Raw genomic sequence first — 19,437 nt, 5'->3', positions numbered from 1 at the left:
TATTATTAATATTATATTATAAGATATAATTACGTTATAATATATAATATATTAGGATAGAATATTAAATAAATATATTATAATTATAACTATATTATAAATTATATTATATTATATCATATTATTATATTATTATATTGTTATAACTATATTATAATATAATATTTTTATTATATATTATATTATATTACATATTATAAGATATGATAACTATATAATATATTGTAATTATATTATAACATTGAAAGGTAATTATAAGAAAAAAAAAATGAAGAAAAGAGTTTAAAATGACTATTCTTCCTTACTTTTGAATGATCCTTACTTTTCTTAACGTTTGGATTCAAAGGGAGCAAAATTACAGAGGATTCTGTGTAGAAAATCAACAACAAAACCAAAAATAGAGCTCAGCTCTCTAGAAGGCTTAACACTCGAGCTGCAAAACGCAGAATACAGACCCCAAACGACGGTCTTTGTAAGAATATAAAGCAACAGCAAAACGACATTAATAAAGGAAATAAGCAGGCGACAAGTAAAATAATATACTACTGTACCATTGAGATGTTCCTACATCGTTTTTTCTTCATTTTTTTTTTTCATTTGAGTAAAGGTTGCTGCGTAACTTGCGCTCCGTTTTCGTTTTTGTTGAAGCTTTGTTATTTTTTGTTGCTGTTTAACAATGAATGTTTTCTGTCTCTGTTTAACATTCAATGATTTAGAAAACCATTCCGAAGTTTTTCAATAATTTTGCACATATATTAAAGAAAATAAAACAAACAAACAAACAAAAGTAACCATTGGCCATAGGACTTTGAGAGTTTAGGCTTTCTCAACAGCCTACGAATTATTTTCTAATACATATGTACCTCGGCCATTAACTATTACCATAATTTCAAAATTCAATGACTAAGGAAAAATAGAACAATAACTACTAACCTTGTAGGTGCTAAAATCAAATACATGCATTTTCTAATATTAGTGTATCAACAATCATATTAATGTCAACATTAAAATACACTGTATACTTATATTTCACAGACTACAGAGAGCCTTAAAGTGAGAAGAGTATGTCGGACTTCAAACTTGAAAGTCAGGTTTTTCTTATAGTTAAAATATTGTGTGCTGCTTTCAGAAACTGGAATTGAATCCATACATATGCTCTTGAGCCAATTCAACTTAACAATAATAATAATAATAAATAATCTATCAAAATTTTCATTTTCATAAAGTATAGTAGTGATTGTAGCAGCAATCAGCATCTCCGTTTCAGAAACATACTTCTATACATTTGCAATAGAGAGAGTACTTCATTGCAATATCTCTCCATCGCACAAGGACACTTGTCAAGAAAATAGAAACTCAAGAAACTCAAGATCAAGTAGATCGAAGGAAAATGACATAGTTTGCTACAATTTGTAGCAATATTAAAGTAGAACTGGCATATCATTGAACAACAGAATCACAAAAACTCAACTGGAATCTTGTCTCAATGATTAGATAAAAAAATGCGGCAAAAAGACTGTTAAGCGTATCCTAGTAATGGATCATAACAAGAAAAGCACCGATATCCTAATTGGATCTGACATTACGCCTTAATTGCGTACTTCCTCAATGGAAAGTACAGCTCTCTCTTCCTCTCTCTTTCTGTCTTCAAGGATTCCTGTGTAAAACAAAAACATTGGAGATTAGGCCTGGTGATTAATAGTCCTCCAATTTCCAGTAGACAAAAGATTTCTAAAGCAGTTTCCTGCCATTTAGCGTGTTTAAACTTCAAAAAGGCTGAATGACTTTTCAAATAAGGAGAACAAATGTTTTCTCATCAAGGAAGGATTGTTTAAATTCAAAAAAGCGTCATCAAGAATTCTCCTTCTTCCCCATCGGTCGGACATTTAACGGACTAATGAGCAAGGAACTGATACAACAACACAATATCACAAAGTGGGGGCTAAAACATAGAGCACCGACGACAACACTCAACAAAGCTACAACAGATAAAAACCACAAGGTGAGCTTGAATTTATCACTAACCTATAAACACTATTAAAGCCTAACATAATCAGCAAATTTTAAGATTCAATAGTCGATACAAGGCAAGTATATTGATACACAATTTGGCATGGTTGTACCTTCGTCAGTATATAAATTTAATACCAATTCCGGCGCCTAAGACAATTTGACATAATCAGATTAGCAAAAAAAAAAAAGATAATGCGACCTTCTTCTTATTTGAAAAGAAGGCAAATGTCATGTCAAACTGATTTGAATTTAAAATTCTACTAAATCACATCCCTAAATCCAAATAATCGATGTGTCAACTTCACAAATTATATATTAGAACTAAATTCCATTCAGAGCCAAGAAAGTTCCACAATTCGACTAGCATTGTGCTTTATAGTTTATTATTAATTTAGAAATTAGAACGATATCCAAACTAAAAGCAAAGAAAATCAGGAAAATCAGTACCTGGTGCTTGGTGAGACGCCTCCTGATGGCCCTGGTCTTCTTTGGGCGGAGATCGAGGGGCAAAAACTTCTTGTTCTTGTAGGCTTCCCTCAAAGCCGCCTTCTGCTTCTGCGAAATCACCGTCAAGACCCGCGCAATCGAAAGCCTCACCACCTTTCTGCATAATCCCACCATTCAGGCAAATCATCAAACACGTTAAAGACGTATACACATATACATATACATATACATTGACAAAATTAGATGTATAGAAATAGTTTACATCTTGGAGAGCTTGTTTGGCGCACCGCCGGTGACCTTAGCCACTCGGAGGAGAGCCAGCTCCGCCTTCAGATCCTTCAACTGGTTCTGCAACTCGGCCTTCGTATTGTTCCTAAGCTCGTGAACCTTAATCCTCGCTTTTGCATTGGAAAACAACCCAAAATCAAAAAAGAAAAAATGGAAAAAAAAAATTCAAATTTATACAGATTCAATTACAAAATGGAGAAAGAAATATCAAAGATCTGGTTATTTCTTACCCATGAGTATCAAGTTGAGTGATTCAGTCCTTGAAACTTGAAAGAAGACGCCGGAAATGGAGGTTGAATTTTCGTAGCGGCGGGGCTGCAGTTATTATATACCTGTGCTTCCTAAAACCCTAATCTTGGGAGGCAGGAATCAGCAGTTGTACGTGCGTCGTCGATTCGCACGTGTGGACTCGAACAGAATTGAGGCCTGGCCTGGTTGTCTTGAGAGCCCAATTGAAAACAATCAGATGAAGAAAAGCCCAAACCCACACAAGTGGAAATCCACGTAAGCTAGTAGTTAACTTGTTTATCTCGCAAATTAAAACTGAGACGGAAATTCTATATTTAACTTTTATGCGAAGGTCATGCATCTGAATTTCTCATCAATTATTCCATCTTGTTTCTTATTGTTATTTTTGTTATTTGTCGTTTATCATCAATTATTCCATCTTGATTATTATTGTTTGAATTTTTGTTATTTGTCGTTTTGTTTGTACTTTGTTGTCGTTTATTCGTAGTGTCTTAGGGCTATTTAAGAAGTATACATAAATCATGATTTGGGTTCATATTTACTGAGAGAAACTTTGTAAGAGAAGAAATTTTAAAATTTAAACTCTTTGTAAAATAAAAAACACTATAATAAAATTATGATTTGGATTTGAATATAGCTTCTAAACAACCCATTAATTTACAATTGTTGTCTACGCGGTTGTCAATTTTACCATTACTTTATCTTCCATAATTTGTTGGCTTATTGAGATGATTGTTGTTATTAATTTCATCATCATCGTTCCCTTTTTTGTCGTTTTCAATTGTGTTATTCTTCCTTTTTTTTTCCTTTCGATCTCATGTCGTTGTTGTTTCTTCGTGTTTACACCTTTTAGTGTCATTTAATATTCTGCTTTCGTTTTTGTTTGTTGTTGTATCACTACTGTCGTTTTTCATCTATTATTGTGTCGAAGTGGTTTTTTATTTTTCCTAATCCTCCTTTTTATCCTTTTTTTTTTGCTAATTTTTTGCCGTTATTATTATTATATTTTTATGATCGCTTCACTTCTAATTTTCTGTAACGACCATTCGATTCTAATTTGTTTTCGCTTCTTCCTAAGTGTCATATTAGGGAAAGTATCTTTATTTATAGTTTTGACTTATGTTTCTTTATTTTAGTTTTGGGTAACTTATCCGATTATGTGTATTGTAATATCTATTTATATGAAGCCCTCTTCATAGTGCTCCTTACTAGTGAATTATCTTTCTTTTCCTAGTCTGTAGTTGTAGATATATTTTCGAACCACGTTAAATCTCTTCGTTCTTTTATTATTTCTTTTATTTTCTTAGGGCCGTTCGTTTCAGCATCTTAAAATTCAAGATTATAGTTCAAAAAGTGAGTTTCATTGGAATTGTGTTTGAACTTTGAGTTGTGTGTTCACGTGGACAATTTGTGAATGTTGAACTTGAATTTGGTGTTCATTTTGACAAAAACATAACTCCAATTTTAACAAGTTTTGACATGAATTTTTTTAAAGAGAGAAACTATAGGCACCTACATTCATAAATAAAATAATGTCCATAAGTTTAGCATTAATGGTGTAGCGAGCAAATACATAACAAACCCATATTAATAAGGTCGTCGAAATTACAAAACAAATATGTAACTACCGATTGCGAAATGCTTCCAATGCCCCCCACATGCTAGTAGCCATCTCGTCCCTCAAAATATTCATTTGTCTATGATTGCGAAGTTATGATTCTGTTCCATTGCCCGATCAGGATTGTGATTCTAATTAACATCTTGATCTGCATTCTCTGGATTAATTTCAATAACTGGTACTCCATCTCTTGTGTATTGGTTTAGTAGATCATCGTTATAGTTGTACATATGTATGAAATTGTGAAGCGCAACACAAGCAATAGGAATTTGTACATGTTTCTATATTGGGTAATTATTTATGCACTTGAGTATGCGGAACCTTGCTTTCCAAACACTGAAAGTGCGCTCAATAGCATTCCTTAGGGACGAATGCGTGTAATTGAACAACTCACGCTGACTTTGAGGATGACCACGTCTTGTCCTATACTTTTGAAGGTGATATGTGCTCCCCATGTATGGCACCAAGAAACAATCGTTGTTCACGTAGCCAGAGTCTACAAGGTAGTATTTCCCTATATTATCCCTTACAAATCAATAATTAAGTACGGACAAGTCTTTAGTGCTATCAAGCGATCATATTGGAAGCAATCAACATAGTTAAAAAGTAAAATGAACCAACAATATTTGTTTTATAACGCAATGTATAGCAAGGATCATTGTTCACATATCAGGCTGTGGATATGGGAAATTTTTTTCTGACGTCTCCGTTGCGGATGCAAGAACGCGCACATCATAGGCAGAGCCCTCCCATCCAGCTAATATGTAAGTAAACTTCATGTCAAATAAACAAACCCCTAACACATTTTGGGAGTAGCAACCCTTCCTATTCCTCCATACTTCGGGGTTACCGGGTGGTGGAACACAAGGGATGTGAGTCCCGTCAAGAGCTCTAACACAATTTTGTAATCAATTAACAACAACTGTTACCAATTACGTCAAGTAAGTCGATAAGCATATGAGTCAGTATTAATGAAATACCTGAAACCATGACAAATACTTGCTTCCATTTGCCGCAATGACTGGATCAATAATGTTAAAATTCAGGGGTGTTATGAAATCATGGCGCAGGTTATATATTACCTCCAATACAGCCTCAAAGTATTTGAAAATGGTGGATCCATAATGCTGCCATTGGTCATGTGATTCCCTATTGCTCTGGCTTTGGGACATAATGTATAGGAAGATAAAAAGCTGCTCGTCCACATTCATATTTCTAATGAGTCTCAAATATCCTTTAAGTTCTAGTAGTGAACTAAGACGCTTAAAACAATCACTGCTCATCCTAATCTTATTCTGAATTATGTCATCATGGCCATCAAACAAGTAATCAACACACATAATACCTGTTAACGCGGAGGTGTGCTTAGGTCGAGGTGGGAGTCTCTCCATGTAGATGTGGTAATACCATAGGACATCTGCAACGACAGCTTCCTCATATTCATCATCAAAGTCATCGCTCAATGTGTTGTTAGGCGACGCATTCGGAGGCCCTTCGTTCCACGTTATGACTTATTGGATGAATATGTCACAATAGCGGTCACCTGTACGATAAAAGAGGTTGAAATTGGGCAATAACATTATGTCAAAGTATTGAAAAGTCACTACTGGGCAGGTGCCCATTTCACAACAAGTACATCGACTTTATAAATCATATCATAAATTGAAAGAAAAACCAAATGGGGGCTACTGTTTGGAAGTACATCGACTCAATAAATCAATACAACATAGTTAAAAAGCAACATAATTATGAAAATTGTTCATCCCTATCTAGTAAAGAAAAAGTGTTAAGTAACCCGTAGCTAGTCATCATTGGTTTCTCCACCAAAGGGACCGGAGTTAGGTGGAAAACTAGGCACGTAATAGGGTGGTTGACATTGAAAGTTAGGGGTTTGGGGGTTAACATTTGGGGTCATGTTTTGGAATGGTTGGAGTTATGGTTGCACGTTGGGCGGCTATTGTGAAAAACTGGGTACTTGCGGTTGGCCAAAGTTAGGAGGTTGTTGAAAAAAGTTGGGAGGGGACATGAAGTTTACAAACGGGGGGGGGGGGCTGTATGAAGTTGGAGGCCATGGCTGGATTAGGCATCGAGAAAGGCTGACTTGTTTGATTCATTTTGGAGTTAATAGTCCTTGTCACGAAAGAAATCCTTTACGTCTTTGTCATATCCACAAAAATCTGTTGCATGTGCGGATACCACGCAATGGCCTCCAAAAATGTTACAACATTTTCATCATCAAGATCCATTTCCTTGACAAGCACTTGACACTGCTGCATAACATAAAGGGTTGTCAGATTCTGAGTAGCGCTGGAACTAGTTGCTCTGCTATTATTCCTACTTTCTATAAATGCCACAGGCCGTCCAATGAGTGCCTTAGCCTCTGGATCTCCAAACGGTCATTTGTAACTGCGTATAGGCTTCTTTCCAATTGCCTTAGAAGAGGACGCAACGTTCAAGCCCCTCCTGGCAGTATTCAAACCAGCTCGCATCGTAGTGACAAAACCGTCGTCGCTGGCTAACGAATGCAATGTCGCCCCCCTTTCAACTCCTTCATCCGAGATGGGAATTGTGTCCACATGCTCGGTGGTAGGTTTTTCCAAACCCTTCCCAAAAGCTCCACTTGCCCGGGTACTACCAAAAGCCTCGTAGTACATGTCAACATTTTTTAGAGGCTGCTTCTTTACAGCGTTGGCCCACTTCTTGTTCTGTGTGACAAAGAACAACAACATAAGCAAACTTACGTTTAACACATGTCATGAATGATGCTAAATAATGAAAAAAGGGAAAATGAATTCACCGGATATTTACCTTAGCAAAATCATCCCAATACTCGTCCGTACATGTCACAGCGCCTGTCACAGGATCCTAACCAAGGCCAATGTTTTTGCGTAGTATAACCTCCTTATCGAACTTGCCTTTTAGACGCAATTTCATCTGTTGAACCTTGGTTGCCGTAAAATGTTTCTGTAGTTCAGTAGCCCAGTCTTCCAAAGTTTTTTGGTCCGGTTTCCTACCGTGGTATTTACAGTTATACTCTACGAGGTGTTGCAACAACCCCTCCTTCTGCATTTGATTCCAATGAAGAGTCGTGTCCTCATCTTTTCCCCCTATTGGCATCTACCACAACACACCAACGACATCATCCCGCACAAAATAATGCCACAAACAAAATCAAGTAACAACACGGGACACAACAACACAAACAAATAAGTATTAACTGAAGGAAGGGGAATTATTGATTGATGGATTATGAGAGGTGTATGTGTTTTGAGTTTGTTTGATATGGGGAGTGAGAAAAATATATTTGGTATTTAAAGGATTAATTCACCGTTTCAGCACAAGAACATAGGAGCTCACAGATTGAATTTGTTTGTTTTCTTTTTGGTGGTGTGGGGGATTAAAATTAGAAAAGTCCAAAAGATTGAAAGTAAATGCGAAACTGTAATGGATAACGATTGCAGATGTCAAGGCAATGAAGCCTTGCATACGTGTTCCCCTGTTACAATTGCAAATGTCACACCTCACATACATGTTCTATCTCATTCTCTCCCTCTAATTCTTTGTACATATTCAGTGCAACACAGCCAATATTGTTTCCCCTGTTATCCATCCAACAGATTGTATCCCAAATGTGCAAAGCTAAGCTATTCACAATAGTTCTATATCACTTCCACAACTAAACAAAGCTTCAAACGCTTTCAATCCCAATATCAGGGGCCAAGACATATTCGTAATATCATTTTTAACGTCAAAAATCAAATGGCAGGCAAACCAACACAGAGATCTGTTGAACAAATAACCTCAAAGGAATAAGTAGGAGAGTATTTATCATGTTTGATCCTATAGATGACAGCGAATCCTCTACTTCGATAACCCCCAAACGCGAGTACGACGGATCTGCTAAAGAAGTTCACCAACGGCAACGACAACAGAAACACCTTTACCGGGGACAATGGCTAGCCACTCAGAAATGATGTTTCACACTACATTGACTTAATATTACTTCCAATTGAGGACGCCGCTTCACTCTCTTCGGAGTAATTTTCTCCATTTTGAAAATTGAAGAAGACGGGGAAGACGAATGAGTGGATCTAGGGTTTGTTCTTTGTTTCAGAATCAAGAAAATGGGTGGTCTTTGAGGGATTTATGGGTGAACGATGAAGGGAAAAATCAGGGATCCTTGATTTGCACAAGCCCAGCGAATCAGAACTACATCCGCGGCTGATGAAGATGAGACCTTTCTCAGGGAATCTGACTGTAGCAAATGGGAGATGATGAGAGAAGAAAGAAAGCTTTCCCTTTCTCGTGAGCCCAACAATAAGCCCGGCAGTAAGTAGCTTTGGAAAAGAATGAGGGATGACAGGCAACGGTAATACGCGCATGTGAAAAGGCTGTTATGCAGAGAATCTGCACTGTAGCGAACAGACTCGAGTAATTGGAATTCAAGGGGTAGGTGATGTTTCATAACTCCAATTCATACTCGAGTATCGAATTCAAGTTTGGGTTACCGAACACAATACTGGACCCAAAACTCAACCTCAGTTAGGCTAACTCGAATTTAATTCACGAAACGAACGCCCCCTTAGTTTACTATTATTATGGTATCAGAGCTTTGTACTCTAACGAGTTATTGATCCTCCATGTTTAATACTTTTTTATATGAGGCTCTTATTCTCTCTTGATGGTTGCCGTACTCTTTGCGCCCAATCGTCCTCTTCTCTCCTCTCCCTAACCATTGTTGCCTCCGTCCTGCATCTTTACGCTCTTAACGATTGTCTTCTCTACGCAATATTTTCTATGTCTTTATTTTGTTAGAAAAACAAAAAAAAAATCTTCTTCTAAGATTGGATCTTCTATTGGAGCTTCGACTTGCAGAGCCATATTAAGGAAAGCATACAAGGGAAAGTATCTTTATTTATAGTTTTGACTTTAAGATGTTTCTTTATTTTAGTTTTGGGTAACTCCGTCAATTATGTGTCCTATAATGTCTATTTATATGGAGTCTCCTTGATAGTACTCCCTACTAGTGAATTATTTTTCTCTTTCTAATTTGTAGTTATAGATATATTGTCGAACCACGTTACCACGTTTAGGGTTATAAATCGGCCGGGTAAGGTCAGGTTGAGCCAAAAAATTGAGCCGACCCGATTAGTGCGGGTTGAGAAAATTTTGGGCCGCGACACTCTCTTAAGTCTATAAACCCGCAACCTTTCGGGTGACCTCGGGTAGGGTCGGGTTACTCAGGTTGGTGAAAATTAATTTTAATCTATGACTTCATACCTCTTTTAATAGTCCAAAAGCATAAACAACAAGAAGATGAAATAAAATATTGAGAAGCAAAATAGTCCATATAAAATAAACAGTTTAATCCAGAATAAACAGTCCATATAAAGATAGTCACAAAATAGGAAATTTAGTCCACTCTAAACTGTTTAATATAGAATAATAGCACATTCATTCCCAACTTGCCCCTCATGTGTTGCAACATAATTTGACAAATCTTAAGAAGAAAACATAACAGAAAAAAGCATTAGAATGAAGTTTAGAACAACAAAATAAACAACAAGGAGATGAAATAAAATTTTAAAAAATAAGTAAAACGTAAAAAGATTACCTGACTCAATATCTTCATATTCATTAAAATCTTTCACGTCAATAAGGTTGATGTGCTCACGACTACGCGGCCAATTTTATGTACAAATCAATGCCTCCACCATCTTGGGGCTCAATGAACTCCTAAAGGGATCAAGGATGCGGCCTCCGGTACTAAAAACAGATTCTGAGGCTACCGTTGAAACAGGAATGGCAAGAATGTCTCTTGCAACTAGTGAAAGAACCTTGTAATTAGTTGCATTATTCTTCCACCAATCTAAAACATCAAAATTTGACCGAGTTGGATCCTCCATAGGGTCTGTCAAGTATTTGTCCACATCATTTTTGTACTCATTCACATTCTTCTCCTTCATTTTCCTAACAAATGAGCTCCACAAACACCCTTTTCCTTCTACTTCCATTTTTGCCTCCGTTGTACTTGTTGTTGCTACCTCCCCACTACTTTCATTAGCCACAGATTCACCTTTGTCCCCACTATAAACCTTAGTATCCTTCACATTCTTTGCTAATGTTTCAGAAGTGCAAGAATCATACACTATAGAGAAACAATATGTCAAATAATCCATTTTGTACCTAGGATCAAGTACAACAGCCACAAAGAGAAGACAATTTATATTCTCAACATTCTCCCAATACTTGTCATACTTCTTTTTCATACTCACATCCATGGATGAAAGCATTGAATCCTCTTGTTTGCTTAATTCAGATAGCTAGTTTTGCATCTCACAAAGCTCATGAAAGTAAGAATTTGAAGTGACATTCAAAGTGGCACTAAACTTCAAAGTTATATCATAAAAAGTCTTCAGAAATTTCATAAACACCTTAACATTCTCCCAATCATCATCAAGTGGTGGGCCAATCTTCCGTTTTCCCCCTCATCTTCCCGAAAATAAGATACAAACTTGTCATCTTCCTTTTCATATCTTTCAAAAGCTTCTTGAAACTTAATGGTTGCATCTAACATCATATAGGTGGAGTTCCATCTAGTAGGGACATCTAGGCATACGAGACCTTTGTATTCAATTTTCTCTCACTCCACACATGACTTGAATTTCAGCAATCTAGCCGGAGAATACCTCACATATCTCACAGCGTTACGAATGGCAGCTATGGAATCATGTAGGTCTTTTAAACCTTCATGGACAATCAAGTTCACTATATGGGCACAACACTTAACATGCAGAAATTCCCCACCTAAAACAACCCCTTTCCACCCCTTAATCTTCCTTCTCAAGTAGGTAATCATGGAGTCATTTGAGGAGGCATTATCAACAGTCATAGTGAAGACTCTCTCAATACCCCAAGCATGCAAACATGACTCAATGACTTTACCAACACTCTCTCCCTTGTGACTTGAAATTTGACAAAAGTTTATAATCCTTTTTTGCAAAGTCTACTCACTATCAACGTAGTGTGCAGATAGACACAAATAATTAATATTTTGCAAGGATGTCCAACAATCAATTGTTAGGCAAATCCTTTGACTGCCCTTACTAAATTCAGCCCTTAGTTTCTTCCTCTCTTCCAAAAAAAGTTGGTAAATATCCTTAGCAATCATAACACGGGAGGGGATAGAGAACCTAGGATGCGTCACTTGACAAAAATTCTTAAATCCTTCACCTTCAACAAACCTAAACAAAAGCTCATCTACAATCACCATTTTTGCTAACGCTTTTCTACAATGCTCCTTGTTAAAGCCTATAGCAACAAGACTACTGCCAGTTTCAGTGTTTGTTTAGAAACTCGGAGTTTTTTGCTTTTTGTCTTGGTTCCTATATGGGTATTTCTTGCATTGCTTTTCTATGTGAACCTTCATACTAATGGTGCCATGTCTCCAACTATCACACGCATATGTTACCCCGCAATAGATACACTTACACCTAGGCTCATTTGGATCCTCACCCTCTATGATTTTGAAATGATCCCAAACATGAGACTTTTTTGTGACTTCTTCCTCTTTTTACTATCTCCCTCCTCTTTTTCGTTTTCAATTTTAGTGCCCAAATAAGGTACAGGGGTAGGGCTGGGTGTGGGAGTGGGCAAGGTAATGGGCTCTTTAGGCATAGAGACACATTATGTTTCAGCAGAGGACTTACAAATGCTTTCAGAAGTTTTTGTCGGGTGGATGATAAATTTTTCCATCTAGCACACAAATTAGTAAAATAAGTGTTAAATTAATAGTAATGAGTTAACATATAAGTGAAATGACATATAACATGCACGTAAGTATATTTGTATCCCTACCATTATTCTTTGATTAATGGTCCGAACTCAACTTCCAAGCTTTGGTTCATATAAAATGACCCAAACTTGACCCGATCTATTAGTTTGTTTCAGTATTTACCGTTCCATCAATTAGATGTTTAAAAGTGCACAAAATATGCACACAGTCAGTGATGATGGAAAATAACAGAGTCTTGATAAAACACTTTCCTAATAAAACACATAGTTACACGCGTGACGATAACAAACACAATACTTTTGTAACAAAACATCTCTCATATTTTGTCCCCCTTTAACACCCAACTAACATAAGTCTAAAAACTGAAACAAACTGATAAATCAGGATAGCGTTAAGAGTTAAGGACATTTTAAAAATTAGGTACTGAAGTGAGATTGACCCAACATCATCTCTAAGTTCCAGAAATTTAAAAAAAAAAGGGATAATAATAACATAGGTGCTTAAAGGTTTGACTAGAAAGATTCAAGACCAAAGAATCCGAGCCAAAAAGAGGTTATGGATAGACGAAGGCCAAGGAATAACTTTTTCTCATTCAAATTTCCAGAGACATGTATAAATTGCATACAAGATAATACATTATGACATAAATCAATTATAAAAATCTGTATTCCAGCCACACATATCTTAAACTATAACACGTAATAACAAACACATCTCAGTGTACATTTAGTTGATTCTCCAATTCAAAATCTGTGGCAAAAGCAAGAACAAATAGCCATGCATACGGTTCATTTCAGGTTTCTTTTGTTTACTTTCATGTGTTCAATTCCACCTATAATGTAATGTTTGTTTCACCACTAACAAAGTGTTTCGACCGTTTGACGTAACAGAGAATCAAGTGAAAAATGAGCATCAACCAAAAAGGAGTTGAAATGGAAGAAGCAAGAAGGAACTTACCTGATGAAATTTGAAAAAGAATCAAACTGTCGCCGCCGTGAGCTCTACCTCCAGGGCAATTGGAACCAAAAACGACATCAAGTGAAAAACAAAAATCAACCAAAAATGACATCAACCAAAAATGAAATCAAACAAACAGACCCATTTTTGTTTAGTTTGATCTGATTTAGAGATAAATCATAAATCAAAAAACAAAAGAAAAAAAAATCTGGAAGAGTAAGAGGAATCGATGAACGGCGAGGAACGGCAAGTGTGAGGAACGGCGAGGAACGGCGAGGAATAGTGAGGAACGGCGAGGAACGGTGAGGAACGGTGAGTAATTTAAGGATGAGGGATTTAAGGTGAAGTGGAACGGAGAATGAGAAGGAGGAGGCGAGGCGAGGCCTGCGTGAGTGAAGTGAGGCGAAAGCCGAGAGCCAAGAGGAGAGGAGGGAGGCGAGAGGCGAGAGGACAGAGGAGAGACTGAGGAGGACGAGGGATTTAGGGCTACAGGCTTCAGGCTTCCAAACAATCTTATGAACGAGCCTGGGCCCTAGGGGGTAGGAATCAAAACGGCCGGGTTGGGGCATTGCGGTTCAAGAATGCCCGACCCTCCCCCCAACCCACACAGTGTGGGTTGGGACCATTTGAATCTGAAATTTTAAAAATAAAAATTAAAAAAAAAAAAAAAAAACCTATTTAGTCGGGTCGGACAGGTTTTTCGGGTTCGGGCTCAATTCTTACACCCCTAACCATGTTAAATCTCTTTGTTCTTCTATTATTTCTTTTATTTTCTCATTTTACTATTATTAGCTTGACCACTTCCATCGTTTTTAAAATTTTCTCCTTTTATTGAAGTTTTTTGCGGTTCTTATGTTATTTTGTTTATCAGTTTTTTGGTCGTCTTATTAAATCATTGATCTCTATTTCTTTTCGTATTTTCTTTGTCCTTCGTCATCGTTTTTTTGTTATTGTTGTTGTCTAGTCTTACCGTCTTAAAATTTCATGTCGTTTTTCACTTTGTTGTTGTTTTCTTGGTAATTTTATTCTACTTCTATGATCGATTGCTTTTTATCATTCACTGTTTATTGAATAATTGTTGTTTTTCTTCAAACAATTGATTTTTTTTACACTTTGCAGTTTTCTTGTTAATTTTGCTTCTTTTGTTTTTTTGCCAAGTTCTTTTTATATTTGTTACTTCACTTGTTGTTTTTCATCTTTTGACAAGAAGTGGATGCCATTTTCTTCAAACTCGTCCTTCAGTTTTTAGTCGTTTCGTATTTTACGAGTTTGCTCTTGTTTATTACATTGTTGTCGTTTTCTTTTTTTTTTTTGTTGCTGTCGTTTCTTTGTCTTTTGTGTTTTATTGAAAATTATTGTTTTTACTTTTTACTTTTAAATTTTTTTTATAATTGTTTTTACTTTTTACTTTATCTTCGTATCTCATGTTTCGGTCGTTCTTTTTTTATGTTTGTCATCGTTCTATTGCTTTCATGTGTATTTGCTTTTCGGATACTTAATGGAAGGTTTGATTTATGAGTTCAGATTATGATTTTAATTTTTAAAATTTTAATTTTTTATAAGAAAAAAATATTATTAAAAATAAAAAATTATGATTCAGAATCAGGGAGAGGGATGAACTTTAAACAAACATCCTATTAATGTCGTTACTCGTTCTTGTTGTTTTATACGTTTGATGTCGTTTTCACATGAAAGTCGTTTCGATCATTTGTCGTTATATAAGTGATTGTCGTATTTTTTTTATTCTTCTCCACTTTTTGTCCTTTTTCCTCTTTGGCATTTTATATTTAGTCGTTTCATGAATTAGTTGTCGTTTTCAGTTCTATCGTTTCATGTTTGTCCTCGTTTTCCTTTTTTTTGTCGTTTTCTCTTGTTGCTTCTTCGTATTGCCTCGACATTCATGATATTTCAGCACATATTTGCATGTGGGCAGGGACCGGCAGCCGGTTTTGGAGTAGCCACATGTTTGTAGGTCACGACTCAAGGCCAAACACAGTGTACGGACTCTTACAAAGCGTCCCACTTCTATAGTGAATATGACATGCAAAAGTCTTTCTCAGTTCCAATCACATTGGCCATTGTCCGTTGATGATACTCACTCTTTGATATTCTTCCTCACGAGAACTCAAAGTTATATGCCACGATTGATATATATATATATATATATATGTCGTGCTAAAATCGCTTGAGCTCTAAAATTATGCATATATCATATCATATAAATGAGGGGCGATTGAGCACACAAGTCCCCACCACACAGTTGCGCATGCGTGCTGATCTGCTGCACCCTTCCCTTTCAATATTATTCCATGTGGAATGTCAATAATTGATTCTCATGAATAGTAACTTTCTTTTAATTATAGGACTCGTGATATTTTCAAGGAATAATATATATTGTCTGGGTAAAACTTTGGTCTCAATTATAATGCACGGCACTGAAGTTATACAGTGCTTTTAACCGTGAAAGATCATGTATTCACAGTCACACACCTCTTCAACTACTTTTTTGGTTCATATACGTACGTATATCAAGCTTGAGCTTATCAATATTAAACAACACTCGTCATGCTCAGATCATATCTGGGAATAATTAATGGATTAATTATCAGTTTTACCCATTAAGTCTTGTTTCTTGCTTGGATATATCCATATCACCTCTCGAAACGCAAATGATGAATTGAAGGCAACAAACCGCATATGTTTATTTGACTTGATTTGAAATTCTACGACAAAAATATTTCTGCATTTCCACCAACCAACTAATTAATTCAGAAAAGTAATCGATAGTTAGTAGTGTCTGACAAAAGAAAAAAAAAGTTCAAATTAAGATACAACACATGGTTGGACCGTCGTGTACTTACACTCTGATCAAAATAGTCTAATCTAACCTATATATTAGGCAGACAAAAGTTGTAAAGCCCATGATTTGTTGGGTAATCACCTGGCTGGCCTTCACCGCGCCGTTGCAATAGGCTTTTACAAAGCTAATTTAATTAGGGAGTCTCCGCATTAATGTATAGCACAACCAACTTTTTCCGACAGGAAAAAAAAAAAATGAGCTCTATTTTTAATTCCACTATCTTAATGGTGTACTTCTTTTTCATATACCTGAATTATGGTCTTGTCTTACACTATTTGTGTATTTATTTGGATCCATCGATCGTATGGTGATTGGCAAATGGCAATAACGATATGCATGTTAAATATCAGGATTCCTCAAACAACATAAAACACACACCATAATCAAACTAACGTACTAGGAAGGTTATATGCATTTCTTAATTGAACATATACATACATGTATATATACACGCACACACACTCAAGGATCCATAAAAGAGAATAAACAATTTGCTTGCATGCCTTGCACATGTAGGAAATGTACCAGTAACTTCTTATAGCGCTTATTCAACGAAATACATCAATAAACTATTCATAAGGTATTGTCTGTGGTTATAACGAAAGAAGAATTAGAAAAGGTATCTGCCAAATTTTCAGCAGCACAAACTCGCAAAACTGAAACTTCGGAGAAAGTGTAGCAAGTGAACTTTAATGCACTTTTTTTTTTTTTTACCAGAAAAAGAAAAACAAACACAATTCAGAGATTTAGCGAATAAAAATGCAGAACTAAAGGGTCTCTCTTTAATCTTCCACTAATGAGAGACACACATCTTTAAACGCGTGATATAAAAAAAAAAATCAGTTCCACAGGACCCGCTGAATAATTAATTGGTAGCTAGAGGATAATGCACATAATTAGATGCTTAACTATAAAAAGAATAAAAAATAAAAAGTAAAGTTAGCCAAGCAGATGGCAAGTGCATAATTAATATCCATAAGCCTCGATTAGAACATTGCTAATCTTCCTAAATCTCTTCTAGTTCAACAAAAGAAGATGAATATCCTATTATATCTCTCCAATATTTTCACATTAGATTAAGAGTCTACGACATAATTTGACGCCTTTATGAGGCGTTTATTTTCCAAGATTAAGAAATACGTACGCGAAAGAAATGTTGCAAATGATCTGTTGGCAATTGGTCTACACTTTACAGGATTGTCCCATACTCTGAAATTGGCAACTTTTCAGAGTAAGAGAGGGATATACTTTGCATATAGTACTAGCTAGAGCACACGCATATTACTTGAAATTCGTGACAAGATAAATAAAAAATAAATAAATAAAAAAGTGGAGATGAAATTTACAAATCCCACTAATTAATGTGAATTACCAGTGAATGATATGTATTCTAAAGAAAGGAAAATTAAACGGCAGTTAGAGGATTCTAGTTGGTTAATTAATCGTCAAGAATATGCAACCCTACTAATCACAATGCAATTGATGATTGCACTTTTGGATTTCAACTTTCAAACCAAAACTCTGTCAAAAATACCTGAAAAGTAGGTTGGACCCGCCAATATTGCGCCAAATTTGTGTGAACACAACCCAGCCATTTTCCATGCTTAATCATTACCATGCTTAATTAACATTGCATCATAAAATTACAATTAAATTAACTAAAAGTGCTTATTAAATTCCTTTGTTCAGCTGCACCAAGAAGAAGAAGAAGAAGAAGTCACACTCAAAATCAGAAATAAACCTTTTCTTTTCCTTTTTTTTTTAATAGACCATTTCTTTTCCTTTTTTTTTGGCGTAATGTGGCAATTAAGAATGCAGAACTTATTCACAAACTGAATGAGCTATATCTAAATTTGTCAATGTAATATTTTCCTCTCGTTTTCCCCCCTTTGATCAGCCAATAGAAGGGTACAGGGAAAGGTTGAAGCACATGCAGCTAGCTGGAGCTATTACTTTTTATTAAATTGAAATTAAATGGTCCCTTTTTTTATTAATATATGGTCCTTTATTGGATCATTCTTATTTTGTCCTAAACCTTGATTACTTCCTCGAGTAACTCAACAAATCAACTCTTATCAGCACATAGCCGACCATTATCGCCTAATTGACCTTTGATTTGTCTCCTTCTAATTGTGTTTCCGGAATTTTTGGTTTACCACCCAAATATATTCGAGTATTAATGCTTCTAATTATATATATATATTATTCCTTTTTTTGCTAAGGATATATATTATTCCATTAGAAAATATAGAGTGGAGAAAAAGTTAGTATCTCGATCAGTGTTATTTTTCCATATGACATCAGTTCCTCAGCAAATGCCAATTGATATAACTAGGAGGGAAAAATATGCATATATACTTTAGCTAGTTGGATATTCTTGTTAGCTATATCTCATTCTTACCAAGATAATGCCCTAGGTAATTGGGTATGATTTTAACTCAGTCAAATACTTAAAAATCAAAGTCTTATAAAAAATTTTATATATTAGAAAAACGCACATTAAAAGGATAGAATCATGAACAATTGATGGTGCTGAGAATTTGATTAATTAGTACATTTCATCTTTTTATCGAGAATCTATTCATCGGCCATTGCATATTTTAAACTACATATTAGTGGTGTGTGCAGCTTAAGTTTTTGAGATACATATATTCATATATATATTATATGTATGTATATTACTGGAGAGGTAACTAATCAATTACATGTCATGCACATTATATTCATAAATCACACACACAATTATTTGTACATCTATTTGTATTGCATCTGCACAGCAATTAATTTTTCCCTCTTCAGTCTTCACCCCGTCAATTAAACCCCCACTATGAAGTTTGTTCTTTGCACTTCACATTGTGCGTGTGTATAATAATTTCCTTTCTGGCATAAGGAATAAATTAATTTTCACCATTGACAAATTCTAGCCAAACTGATATTTAATTCGATCCGAGTTTGGAAAGAAAAATCAGTCCAATACTTCAATTTAGAAAAGGATTGGTTAATTGTTCAAAAAAAAAAAGATTGGTTAAAGTGTACAATTAATATTGTGAAAAATTATAGTAAATAGGCCGGCTTTTAAAACATTAAGGTCCCGTTCATTTCGTCGGTTTAAGTTTAAAATTTGAGGTTTATTACAGTCAAATGCTCTAAAAACAATTACATTTATTTTTTTTTACTACAGTTAAAAGTTCTTACATAAAGTCACATATC

The 19,437-nt window shown here is 35.4% G+C and overlaps 1 protein-coding gene across 1 annotated transcript; it reads right to left on the bottom strand.

Annotated features, from left to right (window-relative positions):
- Window positions 1-1,421: 1,421 nt before the first annotated feature.
- Window positions 1,422-3,079, bottom strand: LOC112094731 (60S ribosomal protein L35). The gene is made up of 4 exons (XM_024176404.1): window positions 2,979-3,079; window positions 2,723-2,858; window positions 2,461-2,617; window positions 1,422-1,657 (listed from the first exon to the last, which is right to left on the bottom strand). Exons 1-4 carry the CDS (start codon window positions 2,980-2,982, stop codon window positions 1,583-1,585), a joined length of 372 nt encoding a protein of 123 aa, XP_024032172.1. The 5' UTR covers window positions 2,983-3,079; the 3' UTR covers window positions 1,422-1,582.
- Between the last annotated feature and the right edge of the window lie 16,358 nt (window positions 3,080-19,437).

Source organism: Morus notabilis, unplaced genomic scaffold (assembly GCF_000414095.1).
Source record: "Morus notabilis unplaced genomic scaffold, ASM41409v2 Scaffold80, whole genome shotgun sequence".
In the NCBI taxonomy this organism is placed as follows: Eukaryota; Viridiplantae; Streptophyta; class Magnoliopsida; order Rosales; family Moraceae; genus Morus; species Morus notabilis.
The sequence above is the reverse complement of the archived record's forward strand: the minus strand, read 5'-3'. Positions and strand labels throughout refer to the sequence as shown.